General features: G+C 40.0%; 1 protein-coding gene across 1 annotated transcript; it reads left to right on the top strand.

The window, feature by feature from the left end:
* Nucleotides 1-20,619: 20,619 nt before the first annotated feature.
* LOC104469190 (zinc finger protein SNAI2-like) lies at nucleotides 20,620-24,035 on the top strand. The gene is given in 4 exon segments (XM_010083611.1): nucleotides 20,620-20,830; nucleotides 21,386-21,611; nucleotides 21,613-21,923; nucleotides 22,868-24,035. Coding segments are annotated over 4 exon segments (798 nt in total). The 5' UTR covers nucleotides 20,620-20,751; the 3' UTR covers nucleotides 23,050-24,035.
* Nucleotides 24,036-26,650: the final 2,615 nt, after the last annotated feature.

Raw genomic sequence — 26,650 nt, forward strand, 5'->3', positions numbered from 1 at the left:
TGTAATGAAAGTGACCTTTTTACTTCTCAGGAAAAAACCTAAATAATTAATTATCTGTCTGGTGCTAACGTCAATAAACATAGTCATCGTTTCTTGAGATTTCTGAGAGCGGTGGGGAAAAAGCAACACATTTAGGTCTCACGAACTTCTTTTGCTGAAACTGGCCTTCTTTGGATTTACAATGCTCTCTTGTGGCCGGATCAGTCACCTACAACACAATAATATTCTGCTACCCTAAGAATATCTTTAATCTTTTTGGCCACTACAGTCATTCTCAGATTGCCACAAAACGCTACAGAGGTCAAAATCTGCCAAAACAGATGTCTTAGAGATGTGTGTTCTCTTTTTTTTTTTTTTTTTCTCCACTTGTCTATTTACCAAAACACCTTCCAAATACTTAAATGTTGAAAACTGTATGGGGAAAAAAAATTTGCTGCTGTCATTGAAAGAATAATTTAATATGACATTTTCCTTTAATTAATGTCAATTTTTAGCATGGATTTTTTGCGTCTATCATTCACAGGTTTTCAGAAATATCACCAATTCTTCTTGAGAAGTGTGGGCTCCATGTTAAAAACATATGCACCAAAAAATGAGGAAAATGCTTCATCCTGCCAGTGTGTGCTCAGCCGAGATCTGCATCCATGCTCCACTGCAAATGTCCCCTGAGCAAGGTTCCCAGACCGACATTTCCTCGTGCTGTAAGGTGGGGTACAGCCACGCTCTGGTGACACTCATGTCCTTGTGTCAGGGCACAGCAGCAGTGGTGCCCATCCTGTAGTGGAACCTGCCCTCATCCCCTCCACAGCCCCATCCAGCCCTTCCCACCCCTCCTCTCTCTCCCAGTCTCCCGGGTTGGAGTTACCCTATTTGCTGTCTAGTTAATCTCAGAGGCAGAAAAAGGTGAGAAAAAGACACTACAAACTTCTAGCAGCCTGTGTAAGTAAAAAAATATGCTACAGAGTGTTAAGCAAAGAACACAAAAATATTTTCTTTAATGATTTACTGGTTAGCATTTTATAGCATCATTAAAAATATTTCCTGCTATGTTACATGCTAAATATGCTCATGTGTACTAGTTCACTTTAGACATCTTTGAATGTGCTGAAATTTGAAGACCTAATCCTTACCTCTGTAAATGGAACCATGCACATAAACACCAGCAAGTGGATGGAAGAAGCAGTTTAATTTTTTTTTTTTATCTTAATCCCCTTAAATTATTCTTGATGATTCTGGCAATCAATAATTCCTTTTTATCCCAAATAAGGTTTATGCAATAATCTTTTATGTATACCCTGTAATTTTCGTTTGCAGTATACGCTATTAAATTTGACAGATAGAACAAGTCCTAATGTGCTGAGTTTCTAAAATTTAAATGAAAAAAAAGGCAGCCAGTTGGAAGAGGATGGCTTTCTTAGTACCTTCACTGAGAGAATGTAGCCTGATCTCAGCTTGTTATGAAGCTTTCAGCCATGGAAATTCTCTCATTAGAACTCACTGCTTATTTGACAACAGCAAATGAAGTAAAGGAAGCAAGTGTAAAAGCCAGTCTTCACTACGTCTGCTTTCCATGGTGCTGCTTCTTTTTACAGGAAGGCATTCTGGTGACAAACTACTGATGACAGAGAAACCCCTCTGTTAGCTTACAGTTTCCTTTCTTTTGAGTTTGTTTAAATTTTAAATACATTTTAAATTATACGTAAAATGAAAATTGTATGTGTGTGTTATTCTATCATCTCCAAACAGAAAAACTCTTGAAAAACAAACAAACAAAATATATGTGGTCATTTGATGGATACTAGTAGCATTCCAGTGTTATTATGGGTTTAGGCTCCATATGTAAACTTCAGGATGAAAATGTTAAATTCTCTTGTTTTGGGTTGGGTTTTGGGTTTGGTTTTTTGGTTGTTTTTTTTTTTTGGCATATAACTGCATTACACACCTTTAATTTGCATAAATACATGTTTGTTTCTGACATTTCTGTGACCATTCATACACTACTTTTTTGGAGCAATTAATTCAGAGCAAGACTTTGATTTTTAAGAGAAGCCTTGCAAAAAAACCTTGGTGTTACTGTATAAGCATGTTGAAATGTCAGTGTTACATTAGTTGAGCCACAGAAAAGACTATACTGCTGACATTTAAGCTCAAGTTTTTTAATACGGTAGTGTGTTGTATAGGATTTTGGTGTGGGTCAGCAGCTGCTCCTGTCACATGCTGGAACAGCTCTGAGCTTCAGTGCTGTGAATCATCTTCTTGCCAGTGGCCTTGCAGAGGGGCTGTTTAAGGTATTTTTGACCTAGTCAGCATGAAAAAAATGCAACCACATTTCTGCACACTTTGCAATTCCTTTTGGTTGTATTCTTTGGTGTTCCTTTGGTTCATTGTTGAAACCAAAATTGGTGGGATAGCTTTCAAAGAGCATTTTATGAAAGTCCTCGACACTGGTATCAATATGAAACAGCTTTAAGAGGCTCTTTAGCATTTCAAACAAGAAGATTTCAGAAATACGCAGTTCGGATCTCTAGGCTAGAAGACCAATAAAATCTAGGGTTTTTTGTAAAGGAAAGGCAGCCAAAAGGAAATACACTAAGTAACAATGTAAGAAATTATGAAGAAACAACGCCCTAGGGTCAAGGCAGTCCTCTGATTTAAGTGAGTACACTGCTGTGAACAGAGTAATCTATGGCCCTGATGCCACTGCACACAACCTGAAGACTGGTCCCTCCCTTCATTGGATGTTACAAATATTATAAAATTCATAGAATACTCTTATGAACATGGAAGGAAACTCTTTGGCTCCACAACATGCAACAACAATGTGTACCATAACCAAGTCTAACTGGCACTTTGATAACACTCCTTTTAGAGCCCCTGGCAGCAAGCATGAATGGGAAGAGACAGCAAGTGCCATTTGACTTGCCATCATCACTAATGAAATTGGTGTATCAAAAATAAATTTCTTCTGTGCTCAAAGGTACAATTTGGCAAGGCCCCTTCTTGTGAGTCTTACATCCTGCTCTCAAATTAAATAAGTGAATCACTCTTCAAACAGAAAAAAAGTTTGAGTGTTTTATTGCATTTCCTCAATCCTATCCAGAGGTATACTGACAGACCTCACAAGACGTGTCAGCAAACTTAAATTTCAGTGTATCACGTTGGAAGCCTAGAAAAAATTTTGAAAGAGTACAAAAAAATAGTTAAGCGAAAAGCTGAGCTTTAAATTACTGTTTCTGGCAATTTGAAGTATGAGAAGTTATCATTATACTATACTACAGTGTACTATACTGTACTATACTACACTATACCCTACCATACTATAGCTATAGTATACCTGTGTACATTATACAACTTTTTTTTTCCTTCAGAACTTTGGATAATGTTGCAGTGATAATATAGACTGATGTGCACTTTTATTTTATATCTGGAGTTTTTTATATTAGCAGAGGATACACCTGTTTTTTCTCCAAGTAGAAAGTCATACAGGCAGACAGTGGGAAAATGTAAGTTTTTGTCATCTCTCTACATTGTAAACTGTGGCAAAACATCCTAAGTGAATTTGACAGATTATGGATTTCAATCATATAAATGCTGCTGAGTAGCCTAGAAAGCTTTATTTCTTCAACATTCTTCTACTAGTTTTATAGCAGAACATTTGTCTTCAATTTTATATATAAATATGTGACTGCTCTGTGTGATTGATTTGTCTCTCTTTTTTGTATGCAGCTTAAAATGTAAAGAATTGATCTCACTGTCTCTTGAAAAGCAAAGTATAAGGAATTCAAGGTGGTTGATGTTACAGACAGATATGTAAATACTACACTCTCTTTTAAAAATTGCACACTTGTTTTGGATCTCTTTGATGCTTTGCTCTAGTAGGAAAGGCTCCCAAACAGAAAGTTACTTTTCTATAGTGAACACATGGAAAGTATGACAATGTGAATGAAAAAGCAAAGCACACCACTTCTGCATATTAATAGTAATGGATGAAGCATTTTATGAGTCATAAGTCTCTTTGGACATATAAAACCATACTAAAGATTAAGTTATCTTACAAAGTTTAGGCAGAATTTGCTGGATATCAGAATCACAAGGCAGGCACATGAGTCGTATCTCACTTCCATAACACTAAATGCAAGATTCCAACCGTTTAAGAGGAAAAAGGTCAGTTGCAACAGCATGCTGTTTCTTTCATGGTCTTTTCCTAATGAGACTCCATTTTCAGCAAAAATCTTTGCCTTCCTTTTTTTTTTTTTTTTCTTCTTAACCATACAAGATACACACATGTGGGTCTTCACTGGAATTTTTAGGGAGTAATTCTGATGATTCTCAGAGCTTAGAATGAAGAAGTCACAAAATAATTGTCATTCCTAGGCACAATTTGGCTATATTTTACGAGATCTGTCCAATACACCACTCTGCTACAGCAGCTTAAATCATCTCTTTCTCTTCTCTTATTACACTTTCAGGTCTGATAAAGGCTCGGTTTCCCAAGTGCAATGAGTTGTCACAGCCACGCAGACATTGCATGATCTGGACTTCATCCGTGCCTGAATGCCCTGGGACTGCACAGTTCTTTTCACTTAACTTAAAAGCTGAGAACCACAATTAATATCAAGTCAAAGGATTAGCAATGTGATACACTATACATTTTTTCCTTTTAAAGTTTCACATATAATGGTTACTAACAAAGGCCTTGTTGCCAAAATAGTATACAAACATAGGTTTGTCATATCTTAACTATACTCATGGAAGAGAAGCTTACAGGTCTGTTTAATTTTTTTACATTTGTCTTTCTATCTCTTTCTGAAGATAAAAATTAGAAGGTCACCTTTCTGACCATAGTTATTTTATTGCAATGTCCATTTCATACTTTCCTCCAGCAATGCACATGGATGGATTTTTTTGCATTACAATTTAATTTATTAGTTTTAGTGCCATGAGACATCAGCCTTTTTGTGTTTCTTTGCCCACTCCTTCCCTTTCATTTAGACTTTGTCATTGCTCCCTTTCAGACTATTCTACATTGCTCCGTTTTCAATCACTGTCTTACTATTCCAGCCTGTCTCCTCTATCTTTCTGTCTATATTTTTCATTTGACATTGTGTCCCTTGTCATATTAAATTCTATTTTCCTTTAATCTCATTTGCATTCCCACCTCATTCATTTGTATTGTTATGTTCTGTTTCACCCAATCTTTTCAGGAGTCTATTTTCAGATTCTCATTTTTTCTTCTTCATTCTCAGATCATTTTTTGTGGGAAAGGAGAAGAGGATATCTTTTTATGTGAGGATATTTTAGCCATTTCAGAAAGAATTTCTTGCCATTTAACTAATCTCTACCTTGGTTTTAAGAAAAAATATCAAGAATTTAATGCAAATTTCAAATCTAATAAGAAGCTATAGTGTAACTTAAAAATTGCTGGAATCCGTAGTTTTCGTAGTAGAATTCAACAGGTAAACATTTTACAAATGGTTGAAATATGTCAGTAGTTTTTTAACAGAAGAGAGTGGGACGGTATAGGTATGTATTAGCAAACAGAGCTTACTCCATAGGTGTTCGTTCGACAGCGTGATACAGCCATTTCCCCTCACAAACTCTGTATTAGCTTCCTTAAGAAAAGACCAGCCTCTGAGAAGGAAGTTAAGCACAGGGATTTCTGCTGACTTAGAGATGCTATGTGCTCCTCCTTGAATTCCATTTGTTTCCCTTCGTCTCCATCTTGTCTGTACACATCAGTGCAAAGCTGTAGGTGTTATGTCCTGATCTCCATGAAATCTTTTCCTCTTAATGATTAATGCTGATGTGGCAAGATTAAAGGAAACATTGCTGAGATGTCAGCAATGCCTTTTCTTTTGGCGTAGAGCTGTTATTCTTTCTTACTACTGAATGATATGATAAGTAATGTATGATACAATACATATGCTTTATATTAATTTGGGTGAATGTCCTCTTCACAACACTTGGAGGTATAATAATAGATGAAGAATACTGCATAGCAAATAATTCTAAGGCAGACTTGAACCTTAACTGATCCAAAGATTATTTAATAAAAAATTATGGAGCAAATTATCTAACTGTAAAGGAAGCCAAAGAAGGTGCTTCTCCCTTCTGGTCTCCCTCCACCCCCTCCACAGACACTCTTCTTGGCTTTAGGCTGTCTGTCTTGCCAATATTCCTCCCAGTGTGTCAATGTCACCGATTATGAGTGATAGAAGTAGTGTTCTTTGGCAGGGCCAGATGTGGCTGGAGGTACTTTCTTCCTCTTCTTTCTTCCTTCACTAAAGGATTGGCTTTCGGGTGGAAGTCCCAACATGAAGATCATGACCACCCAAACACGTATCTACACATGAGCACCTCTAAGAGGCAGTTCACCACAATATATTTGTGTTCTAGCAGAGGAGGGGGTGGCTGCTGTCTTTTGCTGCGTTATTTGCATTTAGAGAGGACTTAGGGTTCACAAATGTGCTTCTGACCCTGTGAGTCTTAATTATATGACTCACCCAAGTTACTTCATTTCTGGAAACCATACAATCTTTCATTGAAAGGAGGATGACAGGCTGTTTTCTGTCTTTCACTGCCATGATTCTGTCTTTGTAGACTCGTTAATAATCCTAAAACCAATTCTCATCTATATGCAACTAACAAATGCACCTAAGCCAAAGTCATGCTTCAGAACAGGACTTCTGATGAGCTCTGAGGGAAGTGGTACCCAGACAAGAATGTTGAACACGGCTTCTTATGTATTCCCTGTGCTGGCCTGAGACAAGAATCTCTGTACATGACTAATTCATTTTCAAAAGCAGCATTGAACAAACATATAGGTTCTTCTTTCCTTTCAAAAATAATATTTTAAGTGATCAAAGGGTGTCTATTGCTGTGTCAGACAAAACAGGGCACTGGCTGAAGTGAATCAATAAATGAATTGCACTTACTGCTCAGGGCATGGAAAAAAGACCAAGACCTAAACTTCAGATTACAAAAGGCAATGACTTGTCACATGTCACTCACCAGGAAAATCTCTTTGATAAGACAATGATAACAGATTATCCCATTCATAACACTTAGTGTTTTTCTACAGTTTTACTTTGGGTTTCAAAAAACAGAAGAAGCAAAAGAGCCCCCATACATCATGAGAAGGTTAATTTAAATAAGTAAAGGCTTTAAACAAACAAATAAATCCTAGTTGTCTCTCTCTAACAAGGCACCTGGCTGAGAATAAATGTGTTTTCTCTTGATTTCAGAGTATCATCTCAATCTTTACACGGACAAGAAGCAGCTGCAGTGATTCTTCAGCTCTTACTGACCAGTGCCAACCCCTTGCATATCATACCCTGAGATCGGGATTTTTTGTAGAGCATGGAATTGATCAGCAGAAATGAAACACCATCAATGTCTCATTGCAAGCTGGGGAGGAGGAGCATGCAATACCAGAATATAGAATGTATTTGTCAGACAGCAGGAACACAGCAAGAAAAGTTTGTATTATTACAATCTTATTACTCCAGCCGAGGGTCCCAGTCCTTAGTACAGGGGCTGGCTCTGTAATAGAAGAGCTAGGAAGACGCAGTGGTGTAGTCCTTGGAGACACTCACTCAGTCCCCAAGGAGTTTATGTGTTAGCATAATACAGTTGAAATTTTCCTTCCCTGCTTAAAATGCCTTTTCAGATGATCCAATGAACTGGGACAGCTCTCTCCTCTGATGAGTGCCCTACTTTACCTCCAGTCCAGTAGGCTCCAGGTACAGGCTCTAACTGCAAGCCTTACAGGCTGTCCCTGCAGCTATTTTCTCAGGAGGAAAGGCCAAATCCTGTTCTCCCTTTCTGCTCCCCACAATTCTGCAAGGAGAACAACAGAAGCCACTTTCCTCAGCTGCTTCTTCCTTACCCCCTCCACACACACCCCCCCAAACGGTTTTTTGTAGAGGGAAGGTGTGATCAAGGCAGCAGAATGTAATAAGACAGCAAGTGACAATATTTTTTAGCTGAATCATGCCCTTAAACATTCGGCCTGCACATTAATCATTGAGTGACATCAAGGATTCACTTCAAAATTTAATGTGACTAGTGCACTTAATTTACCTACTGCACCAAACAGCTGTTCAGCTTCTGTTGAATTTGAAAGCAAATGTAATTAGTGCATGTTCACTGCTGCTTCCTCATTACATTGCCAGCCCATATCATTGGAACAGTTAATTACTGCAGAGACAATGGCTTGACTTACCTGATACAGTACATGATTATTCATCATTGATTCATTTTTTCTTCTTGACTGGTAATTTTGTTAACATCCCTGACAGTACTTAACAGTGAATCCCCTTGGTCTTTTGCATTATTATGTCTTCAAATGTTACCAAAATTCTCCAGGTAAAATTCCTTCTCTAGTTTTTAACAAGACATGAGGTATAACATCAGTTACGATTGATTGGTTCACAGCAAAATGTGCTGTTCGGTCACTGCTCATCTCAGCTGTCTGTGCACTTGGGGACTTCCCGCTTGCTCACAGACCAAAGGTCTGCTAGGGGAATCGCCTCCTTTCAACAATGGCCTAAAAAAATGATGAGAAAAGGAAAGATTGTTCCATAATTAGTTCAGTTCTCAGTAGACCTGCTCCACTCCCTACACAGATTTTTTTTTTGACGGCTTTGAGTGTGTTTTTTTTAGCTCCCCTGTGCCTCAGTACTCCATCACTGAAATGGAGGTAGCTGAGTTCCCAGCCCTGCCTACCAGATGTCGCGGGCTCCTCTCAGATACACTTTCTTTTCTCAAAAGGAATCTCTGTCTGGATGAAATGTGAGGACTCTACATTTATTGGTGACCTCCAGGCTGGAGAAGTACAAACTGTACGATGCATCTGCTAGTCCTGGCTATTTCTGCAGTGCACGTGCAGATCAGCTGGGCTGTGCTGGCACGGTAATGCACCATACTGCTCTGAAACGCCAGATTTAGTCATTGCTGCACATGTTTGACATTACTGCCAGGCATATGCAAAATAGCCTTAAGCTGTCCTGCTGCAGCCTTCTCCCATCCCATTGCAGATATACCTGGCTACACTGGCAAAGAAAGGTCACCTAAGTCCTTAAGACTAGTTTCAGTAATTTGCACAGTGCTGCACATTCATTTCTCATCATTTTCATACATGAAAACTTGTAACCGTTCCTGGAAGAAAAAATGTATAGAACCAAAAGAAATGCATAAAAAAGCATATGACAGTTTAGGATAGAGAAGCTATGGAAAATTCTTAGCAAGGACACTTGAACAAAAAGGAATTTTTGAAGAGGTATGATGTTCAGGGAGAATCTGAAGCAATTGAAACACTGCTCCTAAAGCAATTCAGGAGGCAAATAGTCCTGTCAGCTCCCACAGCACTGTGCTGGCAGTTAGCCATCAGTAAAGTAGAATTGAAAGGACTTCTCTGCCATCTGAAAGAGACTCCATGTTTTTCAAAGGCTTTTCATGATCAGAGAGATCAATACTCGACATTTATTTGGTTTGGTCATTCTTTCTTCTCACAGCTATGCTTCTCTCTTTTTGTCTGACTCCCCTACATGAAATTTTCTTATCATTCTACATTTCACAAAAAATACCCATCAAAAAGACTGCGTGAGCACCTAAGCTATCCACAAATAATAAACTGTAAAGCAATATCTGGTCTGTACATCAAACCCATGTGCTAGCTGGGAGCTGCACAGAACAGCCCATATTTGCTTTTCCACGCTGTACCATTCAGTCTGACTTTCAGTAGGCTTTAAAGCTGTTTCGGTATTAGCTCATTTTATTAGAGCTTTTTTTTTTTTTTTTTCAAAAACTGTGTTAGACCTTAAGGTTATTTTGGGGTATCTCAGTTCATTCCATAAGGAAAAGGGATTAAGTGAGAAAAATCACCATGTGGAGCGTAGTTAGTTTGTCAGTCACTGCTGGCAGGGGCACAGACCGAGTTGAACTCAAGGCAAAGTTATCTTTCAGCTCCTTGAGGAGCAGCCTCTGCAACCTCCCGAAGTCACTGAATGTTTCGCCAGTTGATGGGAACAGCATAAAGGACACAAGCACCAAAATGAAAAAAAAAATAAAAAAAGTAAACTTATTTTTACTTATGTTTAATGTGATACAATAATGAGGAAAATAATACAGAGAAAATAAAGTAAGATAAGGTAAAGCAGCAAAATAACAAGCGAACTCCTATAGCAAGCATAAAATAAGGTAATGCACCTAATCATCTCTACATAGAGTTAGCAATAGTGATTAAGAAAGATACATCACCAATTGCCCCATTATTATGTTACCATCATCCAGATCCGCAGCCGCTGGGGAGCCCGTTTACAGCGAGGATTGGAGAGCCCTTCCCAGCAATTGGGAAATCTCTATACACTGGAAGAGCTTGAATCTCATGTCAAAGCAGTCTACTCTGTGTGAGGATAAATAAACTGGGGATTGGGCAATTTCAAAACAGGTAATTACCTGAAAAGAGCAATTTCTAGCAGCTAGTATAGCTGGTATTATCACCCACATAAATATTGACTCATTTGTTAAGACTAATTAATGAGGAAACAAAACTGTAATAAAAGGAAAAAAGTGAAAAGAAATCTTCCTAAAGGCCCTGAAGGCCTCTGTTTTCTGTATTCTGTGTTTGCCAGTGCTCTAAACTGGATTTTGCAATGCTCATGTTCTCTGTTGATTTTTAAAATTTCAGGAAAGCATTTCATAGTTGTTCCAACTCATGAATTATACAATAACGCACGACAGGAGCAATCCATTTGTATGTCTGCTTCACCATGAGGCAGAGAAACAAAAAGCCTCAGTTTGAGACTTTCTTTGTCCAGCACACCATCTCTCAAAATGGTACCTCAGAGATTTACTCTGCAAAATAAGGACACATGCACTAAAGGTACAGGAGCAGAATGGTTGAACGGAGGAGGAAGGACACCTTATCACCTGCCTGCATCACGTTCGTCATGAGGAACAGTGAGATGTTTGGGACCAATGGTAGTTGTTTCCCGGATGTCATGAATATCTAAATCTTCTTTAAGTCAATTTCTAAGTACCTAGAGCTTTTTCAATACCTGTGTGGATAGGTAGATAGGAGAATAGCAATGGATAAGAGGCTAGGACCAAACTGATACAAAACAAACTGAGGTATATGCTTCATAATGACTAAATGAAGCTGACACAAAGTTTTAAAGAGCAGGGGTAGCAGAAAAATCCATGACCTGAATTTTAGATATTCACTGACTGATTTAGAAGCTTTGAAATTACGAATAATAATATTACAGTGTAAAATACATCAATTTTTTCTTCTTTTTTTTTTCCCCCTGGACAGATACATGTCAGGAAGCACTGCACAGTACACTGCATATAACTTTTTAGGGGGGAAAGTACTGTTATAAGGGAAGGTGTAGATGAGGCACTAGAGAGATTTGTCCTGTTTTAACGTGAGTATTCAGCATCTCTGCAAATATTTCCCTCAATGAAGAATCAGCCTGATTTCAGGAATATGAGCTATGTCTGGATGAGTAGATGAAACAGAGCCCAGATACAGGATTACAATTGTCTACATGGCTTCATTTTTAGCCGGTTTTCCTAGCATGCCTTTAGACTGTAAGCATTAGCACCCTCCTAGTTAAGGCCTAGACATCATTCAGCATTTTCCAAGAGTGTTTCTAATAGGCAGATTATCTGTATCCACCCTGTGTTGGGGAAACCATCAGTTTACACATGAAGACATGAGTCAGCTGTGATGCCAAGCCTCAAGGCAGTCTCTAACCCCTTTCCATGTAGTAACATGCATATCTATATCTACACATATACAGTTTGTACATGGCAAGGCAGTCTTCTCAATGCTATTCTCCAGCAAATTATCCATACACTCTGGTGGCAGCGGTCAGTCCAGGAAAGCACACTCGCTCGCTCTCTCTTTCATAGCAGTGAAGCTAAAAGACATAATTCACTGAGAACTAAAGCATGAGCAAGAACTAGGGAAAAAGGCAGTACGACATGCAGCCAAGCTTATCAACACACACTACCCACAAGAATGGCTGTGTGGGGAGCCTAAATGCAGTCTGAGCAGAGGTGAGGGAACAAGGGTAAACCCTCAGCAGCCTCTGCGGGGAAGGCTGGTGAGACCACCCAGCCAGGTCGTAGCTCTGTGGCAGAACCAGTGCTATTAAACAGAATGAGACTGTAGAGAAACACCTCTTTTATGTCCTCAAAAAGGACGCAGAATGAGATACTTGTGCCAGAAAATTGACATCACTGATCTCTTCGTGTAGCACTGGAGACATGAAAATTGTCTCCATGGAGGCAGTCATTTCTGGTGGACTTCATAGCACCCTGCAGAGACAATTAGTGAAAGAAGCACTTATCCTGCATGTCTCTGAACAGCAGGAACAGGAAAAGTACATGAGCAACGACAGCCACTATTGCAGAGGAAACACTCATGACCATGGAAAAGAAAGCTAGAGAGACAGACCAGCAAAAATTCATCTGATTCAAAAATCATCCATACTGCCATAGCTATAGTTAGACTTTGGGATCAATGACGGATCCAGTTCTAGTCAACGTGCAGAGGCAGCGGCGGCTCACTCACACCGGTACCGAGAGGCAGCACAACATGAGGGTGAAGAAGTGTGGCCAAGTGCTGGCAATATGCAGTAGAACAGTTTTGAAACCAGGGGGCAGACATGGGCTGTTAACCCAGGGAAAAAAAGAAAAAAAAATATATATATATGTATATACACAACCAAAGCTACTATAAATGTACAGTAGTTGATGCAAAGGTGGTACGATTGTCCAAGAACATTACTAACACAAGCTACAAGTCTGGTTGAAATATGACATCTGACTGTCCCCACCATGAAAGGAAAAGGTAGTAGTAACTCTGTGCCCTCCAGCCTAACAGAGACATTCTGTAAGGATATCGACTCCTCCAGCACAGTCATCTGTAGGCTCTCACAGGAGCTAGTGAGAAACCTGAAGTGCAGACATCCCTCAGGCCTGGTAGAGCTGCTGAGGACGAAACTGGGGAGAGCAGAAAGCCCAGACATCCTCACACTCACGGAAACCAGAGTTGGCAGCTGTGCCTTTTCATTTTTGCAACCTTTAGCATTTTTGCAGTGGTGAAAAGCCCTCAAGAATGTCTTGCATGTTTGGGAAACTTCCCATCAGGGAACAGAGCTCTGGAGAAGAGTCACTATGCGGTAATCCTGAAGATATACTGCTTGATTTGTCTGGGACTAAAAAGGTCTCTGTTTGCAATGTCGAAAATAGTTTCTGGCATGCTGAATCACTCAGTCCACGACAATCTGTGCTATGCCTTTTGCCAGGTTCCACCAAAGAAAAAAAATTTCTCCAGACATCAGCCTGCCCTCAAAGCTATTCCAGAGATAACAGATAAAGACAGAACAGGACTTTCAGACATCAGACCTGCAGCTGGCAGCAGTTATTGTGTAAGGCGATAGGAGAAGATAGCGCAGGATGTCTTTAGCAAGCTTAACAGAGCCAGCAACAGAGTACTAGTCTGAATGCAAAGGAGCTGGAGCTCAGAAGAGAGTTCCTCACTGTCAGAAATCTCTGGGGTTCTGGGAACTTCCAAACAGATCTTGAGAAATGGAAAGACCAAGTTGCTGAAGTCAATTAAAGAAATTACAAGAATAGCCAAGTATTGAGTTCACCTGGGATCCAGTGTACAAGTAATATGGGATGTCACATGAAGGAATGAAGAACAGGCAACAGAGATGGTGAACCAGCCTTGTAGCACTACTGTCGTTTTGAGCAGCGTGGGTTACAGAAGGTCCTTAGGCCTCAGGATCATAGAATCATAGAATCATAGAATGGTTTGGGTTGGAAAGGACCTTAAAGATCATCAAGTTCCAACCCCCTGCCATGGGCAGGGACACCCTCCACTAGCCCAGGTTGCTCAAAGCCTCATCCAGCCTGGCCTTGAACACCTCCAGGGATGGGGCATCCACAGCTTCCCTGGGCAACCTGTTCCACTGCCTCACCACCCTCATAGTGAAAAATTTCTTCCCAATGTCTAGTCTAAATTTACCCTCTTTTAGCTTATACCCATTACTCCTTGTCCTCTCACTCCACTCCCTGATAAAGAAGAGTAACACTGACGCAAAGCCAGCACCTCTCACATTCTGTTACTACAGCAAAATGATGAATTTATACTGAACTAGAGATACTAACTCTATGGAGTGACATCATCTGTTCATTTTGGAGCGTAAAGTGTCCCAGCTGTTAGCAATGCAGCTACAGTGCAACTACAGTGCACACCACTGAAATGCCAAGAGTGAGTTCGAGAGATGTAGAAAAGAAGTCATCGGTTTGAAACCTTTGAACAAATAAATATGCAATTGATAAACAATCAAAAAGAGACATTCACTGATCCATTAATCTAATCGCCCAAGAAAGCTACATTTTGTGGCATATATACCACATCTGTTTCCAAGTACTGGGTTCAAGGGAGGTCTCTGCTGTCCCCCAGCACGCAGTGCACTGCCCCACACAATTATTGCTGCTTGATAGAGCCCCTGACGCAGCTGGGGATGCCAGGCAGCAACACCAAGACTCCAGGGCTGGCCGCTGTCTGAAAGCCAAATGGCAACGAGCAACGGTTTGTGCTTCAAAAGGGAGAAATCACAAAAAGTGTAATGCAGCTGGTTATGTAGGTGTGTAGGAAAAGTGCCCAAGAAGGGAAGGTATCACAAAGACATTTAAACCCAGACCAACAGTGGGAAACTGTTGATATCAACCAGTTCAAGCTAATATCAAAGAGTGGACAGTGGTGGGGTTTATGTATGCAGTTTCTGACAGGGCAGTCAGTACCTCGAGGACACTCAACTAAAAATCAAGGTGGTGAGGAACCTGAAGGTACATTTGGCGAGGTAAAGCATGCCCGAGAGTGGACCATGGGCTCCTGCAGAATGGAAAAACATTTCAACCATTGCATGACGGGTTTGGTATGAGGATATCAGAAGTGAAACCTAGGCAAAACATAGATGATCAAATCCAAGTACCCTAGTAGACCAACTAGAGTAAAGGGACAAGCACATAAAGAAAAAAAAAGTATAAAATTATTTTTCTTGTATTTACAAAGTTTAGGAAAAGCAAAAAATCTGTGAAGCTACAGTAGGCTGTAGATAAAGTTCATGTCATTATAAATGATAATTTAATAATATAAATTATGCTTTGTATACTCCTTTATTGTCAGAAAACTCTGCAAATAAATACAATAACAAATTTTACATAGGAAATGATACAGCAGCTTGTGTAGCAGCTTGAGACAGGAAAATATTGTGTTGGAGAGAAGGGCACCACAAGACTTAACTAAAAATACACTTAAGAACTAAGGTTTTGAAAAATTCAGTCCTAATCTTTTCATACTTCAGTTACTAATTCGTAAAATAGCAATAATGAGATTTATCTCCCATAAATATTTGTCATGTGATTGAATTGTCAGCATTGGAAATATGGTCACAAGTATATGTCAGAGTAGGTACAAACATAAGTATATATAGATACACAAATACATTTTAAATATATATGTACAATACATGACAAATAAGTGTACATCTCTGTCATAGACACACACACTCACAGAGACATGCATTTCCCAGAGCAGGAAATTTCAAATGATGCTTTCACACCTCACTTTGCTGTAGGCAACAAAAGATGATGACCAAAAAAACCCCAAAATTCATAGATCTCAGCTATATTACAAAATTCGGGGAGTGAATTAGACATTTCTTGAGCGTTTCCATCACCACACTACTTCTCTTTCCCAAAGTCCCCTGCCCAGTTCCCGGGCTGGCCACGCGGTGGGGATGCTGGCACAGGGCTGCTCCGGAGAGCATCCTCCTCCTCCGGCGGTGGCCGTGCCCAGCAGATGGCTCTTTCCAACCACATAACACTTGTGCAAGCCCTCGCTTCACTCTCTGGGTCGCAAGATTGGCATTTTCAAATCTTTTGTTCCTCCTATGAATAATTCCAGTGGCATACTAGAAGATCAGGAAAAAGTAATACGATGCAGAAAGCATTGCTTTCCAGAGTGCAACAGCTTTAGCTGGGATGTAGCACACTTTTTGTTTAATGAATACTTGTCACAGTACTACACACATAAACAGGGTTATATTTATTGGACTAGAATCACATCTCAGTTCTGCTTGAGTAAATCTGAAATAGCTCAGCTGTAGCCAATGGAGATACTACAGATGGGAATGACAGGGGAATTTGGCCCATTGTTAGGATATCTTCATGTAGAAACAATGTAGGAAAATTGAACTATGACCAGGTTCCTTCACTATAGGCTAAATTGACTCTAAATTGAACCCTCTTAAGTTGGTGAAGTTACACAGGTGTGAAGGAGAGAGCACACAGAAGTCAGCCTTGTTTGAACTACTTGATCCAAAAGGAACCATTTTGCATCTTATTAGTAAACGCAAGTTTATTTGCAATGACTATTATTTTATATGTATATATCAAAATTAGAGAAAGGCTTAGATGTCTAAGAGACTCACTTCAAAACTTCTTGACTTATTGAAAAGTTCAGGCTGAATCAGACTTTTGTGGTTCCATCATCATCTTTTTAATAGGCTTAAACTGGAATTACAAACCTGAATTAACCAAAACATGGAGGAACACTTAGTTCTATAACATGTCCTAAAGCAAACTTGTTTTATAATCTTTCTGACTCTCAGAAGTTTAGATCCTATTACAGAACTGTACTTGCTAACTCTGACAAAGTTACTGATTTTAGAAAAGCTGTATTTACTGGTGCAAAACCTCCAAAATGTGGAGAATTTTTACTTGAATTGGAAAAACTTGACAAGTTTATTCTGAGTCATTGAACTTAAAGCCTACAAGACTGAAGCTTGACATGGTTTCATTAAGGTCCTTCTTTAAATTGCTGCCGTTTCTGCTGATGGTTCAGGTCAGCATTTAGAAGGCTGATCAGAACATGAAAGAAAAGGAATCCTAAAAATGCATTTCAAATAATTTCTTAAGGCATATGTGTTGGGGCAGTGGGAAGGAATACCGTTCCCCAACTGTTTCCCTCTACTCTGTTAATTTTCCTCTCTGACATCCAACCTAACCACGGTTGAGGCACTCTTCACCTTCTAGCTCTACTAAATCTTTCCTGCTTCCGAAAGTTATACCACTTCTTTACTTTCCCAGGATATACCAGCTGGCCCTAAGTAAAGGGTAAGACTGAAGCTTAACTGATCTGTTCTACATTCAGCTGGCTATTAGAAACTGATCAATTGCTTTTCCTCATATTAACCATTTCACACTTTCCTTTGACTTGTAAGAGGCTTATGAGTTGCAAGAGCTACACTGTAAGTGTGAGTTACTTCAGCTTTTACCCCTTCTGGGATGAAGCCGTCACCCGCATCAATAAACCTCCAGAGCTATTTTTGTCATGCTCTGCTGGGCTCGGTGCCTCCTGGGGCATAACTCACTTAATATTCTGAAACTATTTTTCTTGATTTTGTTGTGGTTTATCCAGATATTTAACTTTTTCTGATCCACAGTCTTGCTAGTAACTGATGCTTGGTAAGGACACAAGCGCTGTCATGAGAAGAACTAAGCTGATGATGGCTTAGCTTGGGTCCTTCTTCCCTCTGATAACAAACATAATTCTGGCACCTTTCCATTTCCAGAAAGCTGAGTAACAAAAGTTGCTGCCCTTTTCAGAAAACCTGACAAGGAAATGGATTTGGTGGCGCGCTCAGAAATGGGGAGACTAAAGTAAAGCTCACAGGTTGTTATTTAGGCACATGAACAAATGGCCTGAGTATATATATAAAAAAAAAAATCTGCTGCATGGTTGAAAATTTGGTCCTAATAACTTTGTTGGTGCAAAGCACACGCCAATGTTTCAGGCAACAGAATTGTTCGGATCATTTCCTACCTGCTTTGCAGAGTAGCAATTAGCAGCACAGTGGCATTAACAAGACAGCTTTACACGAGCTTTCAAAGTGAAAACATAAAGAATCCCTGAAAGACCAACTACTTGTAAAATGTGAGAGGTAAGCACTCGGCCTGGTTTTTCAGAGGTGGGTGCAAGGCTCTGCCCTCCGGCAGGGTGACCAGCAGAGCCACCCCCTGCCCTCTGCAACCCCCACGCCTCCCTGGCTCCCCCAGAGAGGGGAAACCTCCAGCCTTCTGCACTCGACCTTTGTGTTTTGTTTCTTGCATGGGGATGGATGCTGCACGTCTCCAAGTGCCCTCTCATCCACATTTACCGTAAACACCCAGAACACCTGTTTACTCTGACTCACCCACTCCTCATGCAGACTCTCCCTTTTTTTGACAGCAGACCTCACTCAGGTAATATGTGCTGCTAATATCCTTTCAGAACCATGTAATAACATGCCTTCTATCCAATTCCTAACATCCTTCAATCAGCTCAGCCAGTGGGCTAACTGCTTACACTCCTGTGATTTATATAAGTGCAATTAATTTAAACTGCATCACTCCAGTGTTATGCTGGTGAAAATGCCCCGAGAGGGAGTACCTCACTGGTGAATCAGACCCTTTACTTTTAACAAACATACAAAAGAACAGATCCTGAGCCAGTGAAAATCTGCATGGCTCCATTCATTTCAACACACAAACTTAAACCAGCTCGAGGTCTGAACCACAGCTCGTGTAACAGACTATTTTGATACAGGCTAATGCCTCACATCCTGAAGTGCAATGTTTTCCCAGAGTTGGCAGGGGATGGGGACTTCTCAGATGGAACAGAACTGAGAGGGGAGCAGGACCACAAATGCAAACTTTTAAAAATGCTTTGTGGATTTCTTCATTTCTGTGGTGTTGAAGAAAGCAACAGCTTGTGTGCCTGCAAGCACTGCTCTCCCTTCTGGGAAGAGCTGCCTCTGTTCCTCCACTGCAGCTGCAAAGCAGGTACCTGGGAAGTCCCTTTCCTGGCAGCTTTCCCTTTCCTCCCATAGCCTTGGTGTGTTCCCTGCACCTTGGAAATCCCTGTGACACCTTTCCCTGACAGACACCAGAGTTAGATACTGAACAGATGAATCTTTTTAACCAGATCTTGAAAATGGCTCATTTTGCACTTGTTTTGGCATCCCCAAGATTAAGAATTCATGCAGCTTGACAAAGCACTTTAATCTTACATGTCTTAACAGAACCAGAGGGATTTTTTTTTTTTTTTTAATGTCTATTCCAACACCTGCTGCAAAAAAGGGCTGGGGTGGTCTCTGTAAAACATCCCTCCACACGCCTCCTCCCTACAGGACAGAGCCCTAGAAGCACACCAGCACGGCATACAGGTATGTGCCCAGGCAGGTGTAATTAATGCACAAGGAGGGGGGGGGAGGGATGGGGAGGGCAGACCAAGAGTTAATCAGAGTGTAACTTGTGTTAGAAATTTACCAGCGTTTGGCTGCCCATATTTTCAAAATGCAAATATTTTAAAATTAAAAAAAACCTATCTATGACTAAACATCTCCTCTAAATCAGTCTAGATAACCAGAAACTTCTGTGGCACATTTAAGAGGCTTTCATCCTAAATGAAATACTTAATACAGATTACAGCTTTGTAGGAAATCAAGAGGTCCTAAATATACTAATGGAGAAGGACACTTAAGAGACATTTAAACGACCTAGTCTATAATTTGGGGGGGGTGGCGGGGGGGGCAGGATGCTTATCTGTGCATCTTTTAACTGCTTTGGGTAGTTAGGAAAATTTCCTTGGCAGTGCTCTAAGAGGACAGGCAAAAGAGAGACGTAACTACTCCCAAGGAAGGAAGGGTCAAGATTTGGAATTCTGCAGATTTTTAAATTAAAAAAGAAAGTACTCTTCATATGAACAGTCTGAAGCAGTATGGGTATTATATAAAACCTATCACCCTCCTCTGAAATGTCATCTTTTCCAGAGCTTCTCCCTCTCCTTGAGCTCCCTTGCAGTATTGTGCTGGCCTTTCTGCCTGTGCTGCCTGGAAGGGTGCAGATCAGTGAGGCAGGCTGCTGTCTCTAGCCTTTCCTAAACACAGCTATTCAAAAGCAGCTCCCAAACAGAGCAGGCAGTTCAAAGGCTTCTATTAGCTCTGCCGGCTAACTTGTTATCTTGTAATGTCCCCCCCTTCTGCCCTTAATGAACAGTTTGTTCCATTGTAATTCTTATATCAAACATCTGGAAAACAGATTTTTTTTTTTTTTTAAAGAGAAGTTTCAGTACCTATGACTTATCCAGGTCTCTGAAAGAAAGAAGAAAAAGAATTCAGCTGAGTCAGTGAACTGACCCTTTTTTTGAAGCACTTTGACCGACACATTTTTCTAGACAGGAATTGTACAGAGCACCGTACACCCGCTTTGCAGCAGGACAACGCGCTCTGCCCACAGCTCGCTCCTTTCACAGCTGTCTCCAGCGGGAGGAGCTGGAACCTGAACCAAACCCTCCGAGCAGGGATTGGATCCCTCCTGCCAGCAGCCAGAGAGCCCTCCCAGAAAAAAAAAAACCAGCCTGTTTGGAAAAGTGCTTGAGAACATCCCTGAAGTGATTGGAGGAGCGGAAAACCCTTCCCCCCTGCACCTGACTAGTGGGTATTTACAGCACTTTTCAAGGCGCCTCTGCGCTGCCAGTACACAACGACGGTGGATGGCCTGCGAGAGGGACCCATGCGCTCGCAGTGATCGCGTGTGGGTGCGTGCGTGTGCTGCACACCAGCCGGGGACCGTTACACCCACCCGCGAGGAGAGCCTGGAAAACGGAGAAACCCTGCATCCAAAATGCCACGCTCCTTCCTGGTCAAGAAACATTTCAATTCATCCAAGAAGCCGAATTACAGCGAACTGGACACTCATACAGGTAGCAAAACAAAATCTAGTGCCAGCGCGTCGCTTCTGAGGTTGCGGTCATTGCATGGCTGTAATGGGGAGGGGTGGGATTGCTTTTCTGCCTTGGGGGGGTGGGTTAGCTCATTGCTAGCTCTTTTTCCTTTTGCTTACAAGGAGGGAGTTTGGAGGAATCTGTCACTGCTGCCCAGAGTGAATCATAAAGTTTGCTCATCCACTTGAACTCAGTTGCTTAGAGAGGATTTGGAGTTTTCCTGTTCTGTATCTGCTGGTGGTAGAATTGAAACCTTTACACAAATCCTTCAGGAAGTTTTACTGCTTCATTGTATCAGGCTGCACAGATTCAGAAACAGTATGCTGCCTTGAAGACACTCTCCAACTGTAATTTGCCTGTTCAAGGGCACTGCCTCTACCCATCAGAATATATGCATTTCTTTAATCCTCCTTATAATCAGATGACCATGTTGAGTGTTTAATTTATACACCTTTTAATCACAAAAATGTTAGTTTTGCTGGTTTTTGAAATATTTTTTGTTTCTCTTACCTTAAAATTTTCTTCTTTCTCCAGTGATTATATCCCCATATCTGTATGAAAGCTATCCAGTCCCTATCATACCACAGCCAGAGATCCTGAGCTCAGTAGCTTACAATCCCATTACTGTGTGGACTACAACCGGGCTGCTACCGTCTCCATTACCCAATGACCTCTCTCCACTTTCTGGATACCCCTCATCTTTGGGAAGAGTCAGCCCACCTCCACCTTCTGACACCTCCTCCAAAGATCACAGCGGTTCACATTAGCGATGAAGAAGAGAGAATCCAGTCCAAGCTTTCAGACCCCCATGCAATCGAAGCCGAAAAGTTTCAGTGCAGTTTATGCAACAAGACCTATTCAACTTTCTCTGGGTTGGCCAAACATAAGCAGCTGCACTGTGATGCCCAGTCTAGGAAATCGTTCAGCTGCAAGTACTGTGACAAGGAGTATGTCAGCCTGGGAGCGCTTAAGATGCACATCAGGACCCACACACTACCTTGTGTCTGCAAGATCTGTGGCAAGGCTTTCTCTAGACCCTGGCTACTTCAAGGACACATTAGAACTCACACTGGTAAGAACAACCGTTACAATTGGAGTTTCTTTTTGCTGTACCGTCAGGATACCTTTTTACTGTTTTTCTCCACAGGTGGAAAAAACAGCAGTGGTTTTTTTTGGTAACCGTGAAATGCACCCACAGAATTTTAAATGTATCATTAAAAAGCCTAAATTCTCCCTCTTGGGGGGTGGGTGGGAGGGGAGGGTAGCATGCCCTTATAACTGTGAGCCAGATACTGGCATAAATCAGCATTGCTCCCTTGATAATTTTAGGACAGTTTAGACCATTTCCACTAGATGAAGATTTGGCTTTAAGGATTTTATGTTAACTTTCAGGCTTTGGAAATTGCTAACTTTTAGAAGCATCCAGCTGACTCTGAAATCAAGCAGCAAAACAGAAAGGCAATGCTTTCTGACTCCTTAAGAAATTGGCAAGTCTTGCACACACTGTCTCAAGTCCTTAAGAATTAGAAACACATCACCAAAGCAGTCTTTTTTTTTTCTGTTGAGGCAAAAACTTAATTTTGAGTATTACACTGGGTAAAACTTAATATCTGTACTGGTGTTTGCTGCTTTTCAGCCAAAGCCCTTGTCCCCAGTAATTCGCACAGCGCAAAGCAGGAAAAGTCCTATGAAAATATTTGAAAATGTCTGGAGGAGCCCAATCTAAAAGTACTGCCTGCACCTGTAGATGCAGGTGTCAGCAGCTTGTCTTCAGAGACTGCGCTTAGCAGCACGTTCTGAAGACTGAGTTCTGCAAGTACAGTCAGCAGTGCTGAAAGCTGTTGTATCTGTGGCCTGATTATTACACATTCTTTATTATAACAAATCCTTTCTGTTTGTTAATTTGTGTTTTAGGATAAAAGTGGGTTCTGCCTGTCCTAGACATGTACTTTTTTTTTTTTTTTAAAAAAAAAAAAAAAGCTTTATCCTATTTTTGCTTGATGTTTGCTTTTTCAGGAGAGAAGCCGTTTTCCTGTCCTCACTGCAACAGGGCTTTTGCAGACAGATCCAACCTGAGGGCTCATCTGCAGACCCACTCGGATGTGAAGAAATACCAGTGCAAAAATTGCTCAAAAACTTTCTCCAGAATGTCTCTTCTGCACAAACACGAGGAATCTGGCTGCTGTGTAGCACACTGAGTCATGCAGTCAATGTTTACCTGGACTCGATGAATTTCTCCACTCCTGTTCCAAATGATAAGTGGAAATCCAAAGGGGTTCTCTTGTCTACTTCTCAGCCAAAAAAAAAAAAAAAAACCAAAAAAAAAAAAAACACCACCAAACAAGCAAACAACCAAAATAATGGAAGAACTTAGAATGTCAGTAGAAATGTGCTTTCAGTAGTTTCTGTTCAGTCACACATTTGCATTCTTAAGTGTGATTTCTGAAACGTGGGGAAAGACACCATATATAACATTTCAAGTAGACTTAAAGGAAGAAGCATTATCACCTTTCTTTATAGATGAAGCCAAATGTAGATCGTCTTTTCTTGCTTAGAAAAGGCTACAAAGTTAACAATACATTCCTGCCAAGCCATTTCAACCAAAGAAACAGTATTTTAAGTGGAACTTTTATTAAAAATGCTACCCAAGTGAATTTTGCTAGACACCATTTATCTCAGGTGCCTTAAAAAGTATTCCGAGTTTACCTTAGTAAATGTTTAATATTATTCATTGCTGTGTTCTTTATTTTATTTTATTAGAAGCCAAGGCCTTCATTAATGATCTGAAATGCTTTAAAACTGCATAATTGAGAGGAAAAAACACATGTAAGAGAATGTACAAAAAACCTGAAAGCCACAAATTAACCGCATGTGCCTTTTTTTTTTTAAGAAAAAAAAAAAAGACTGTAGCTTCAAACATTCCTGGTGCATGCTTGACCATCTTTTAATATGGAATAGTTCCTCTAAACTTTAATCTTTTTTTTTAAAAACGGGAATAAGTGCAAGAGAGGGGGTTCATGGGAGTTTGACAATTATTTTTTTAAAAAATGCACAAAGGAAATGCAATATTTTCAGCATTACCCCTCCAAGTGCCTTTTTTATTGATGATTTTGTAAAGTATGTGGACATAATGTAAATATTTTTATTTTTATATGATTGAATGTGTTACGGATGAAAGTGAATTGTTGCCTATAGCAGCACCTATAGATAACTTGAAGAAAGTGTGAAGTGAAATTTATGTTGTTTTCTAGCCACTTTTTTACAATAAACATTTTTAAGTAAGATTTCTGTTGTTTGTTCTAATTAAAGAAAACAACCGTGTCTGGTTTGTCAAGGCTTTGGAACACAGAAAATTGTCTCTACATGACCAAATGAAGATAAAAATGAATTTCAGATGTGAATCCTTAGATCGCAAGTACTGAACATTAGAAAGGAATATACCTGTTGCATTTTAAAACATTTAAAACCGTACAGAACATTTTTCTAGAGTCACTGCTTTAAAACCTGTTGCTTTTTTTGCTACTTACAACAGTATGACAACATTGTGAAATATATTTTACCAAAACTATATAAAAGACATTTCTTTCTTGGATTTTAACAGTTTAAAGGATGCTATTAGAGCAGCCTTATTATAGTACTTTTCCTGAGACTCTGACATTAGGAAATCTGGGCCTGATCCAAAGTCTCTTAAAGTCAGTAGAGCCTTACAGGAGTACAGTAACATTTCCATGGTGCTCTTTTAAAGTAGCAGTCAAGTCACAGTACAACATACTTTATATGGCCATTTCAGAAAGACTAAATTGATTTTTGTTAAGGTATCGTACATATCAGAACAGTCAAGGGAATGTATTATGACTGTACATCAGCTAACATATGACAGAAAAATAATTATTCAGTAATAAAAAGTAGAAATATTTTTATTCAGATTATTTGATTAAGGACTCCAAGATCTGAGCTGTATAAAAGCATTACAACATCAACAAATCATGACTCATCATTACTAACTAGTGTTAACAACACTATTTTCAACTTTTAACAAAGTACAAAGCTAGAAAACAGATAAGCACTAGTTGGCATCCAGTATAAAGACTGCTATGTCTACATTAGGATACCAGCAGGAGCAAGTAATAGCAAAAACAAAATTCCAGCAGATCATGCGTGTCTTGTGTCTCCAGCTGAGTCCTGCAGAGGAGTGCCTCAGCAGAGCTGCACTGGAGGAAGCTAGGCAATAGGCATGTGATGGAAGTTTTCATACCTTTTCTCCATGGGAAGCACAATACTGATAAAAGATCAGCTCAAATTAAGCTTCTTGTATTCTCGAAGCATCTTCTGACAAAATCTCAAAGTTACAACAATGATCCCCTAGGATCTGCTAGATTTTTTTCAGGAAATAGCTAGAGAGTTCAAGAAAGATAGGGTTAGTGGGAATTTGTGAGGCAACATTTCAAAATGAACACATAAAGGCATCAACTACCCTTGAAAAGTTTCATGTGGTTACTCTATTGATTTGCACTTCCATGTAATTTGCTTTGAAGTTCTTAGGCTCCAGCAGCTCTGTGTGCAGCTTTCTCTTCCTAGAGCAAAGTTTACCAGAGTATGACTAAAACTCTGGCAATCAACAGCTAATTGTACTGTCAGAGCTCTAGGCTTGCTCTTCTCTGTCATGTAGCAAAGACTTTTCCATTGTTTTAATCCACACTTTAAATTCTCTATGCCCATAGTAAATGAAATAGCATAAGAGCTTGACTTCTTGTACAAGGGGAAATGCTACTGTTGTCCTTAAGGGAAATCAGATGAAAACTTCATCAAAATACAGTATGCTAAACCAAACACAAGTGGAACTGGTCTGATTTGGAGATGACAATTAAGATATGCTACTTTGCATGCCTGTAACACCTGTACTCATAAAACACAAAGATGGGAAAGGCTAGAAGCTCTTCTGGTTCATCTCTTTACTTGAAACAGAGCGCTCTACCACAGATCCCGAGCTCTCTGTCCAGTTGCAGCATAAACTTCCCAGGCAGCTGAATTTCTCTGTTTTTACTTTGAGACTGCTTCCGATTTGCCGTCAGGACACTTCTCCAAATTATTTTCCATTAATAGTTTTAACTCATTACTCCAGAAATGCCCTTCTGTACCTGCGCAAGCTGTTTATCAATGTAAATTGGATTCTGTTCTCAGCTGCTGGTCGATGACTCCTTTGACTTTCTCAAGATGTGATGGATGAGCTCCCTCCATGGTGAATCTACCCATTGAATCTCTTTGGCCATCATTACATTTCCCACAAGACATCTCTCATTCTACACCCAAGTAATTAACTTTCAAAAGATTTCTTAGGAAAACATGCTCCCCACACTCTGAATATCTTCATTGCTCTTTTCTGATATCAGTCACCTTTTTTTGACTTTTAATTTTTGACACTATTGCTAAACGTAATTCTTTAAGTGAAAAGTTAAGCTATCAAAAGACCAGTCCCTCCTCTGAAGGCACCTGAATGAGCAACCTCCATACATCATTCATAGATTTTGGGTTTTTTTTGACTCATCACTAATGAGTTGTTTAAAATCAGTAGATCTGGGGAAGTGAATTTTGCCCAGAGGTTACTCTAAATGTCTAAATACATAGTTGTTTGGTTATATGATTGCCCATTATAGGGAATGAGGGCTAGATCCTTCCTTTAGAATGTTCTGGCAATTCACTTTCACAGTGTACTTTCAGTGTGCACAGAAAAGCCGAACCACCACAGAACATGTGCACTCACAAGTCGAATATATGAGTTTCTCAAGGCTGAAGGCAATA

Source organism: Pterocles gutturalis, unplaced genomic scaffold (genome assembly GCF_000699245.1).
Source record: "Pterocles gutturalis isolate BGI_N339 unplaced genomic scaffold, ASM69924v1 scaffold1170, whole genome shotgun sequence".
Taxonomy (NCBI): domain Eukaryota; kingdom Metazoa; phylum Chordata; class Aves; order Pterocliformes; family Pteroclidae; genus Pterocles; species Pterocles gutturalis.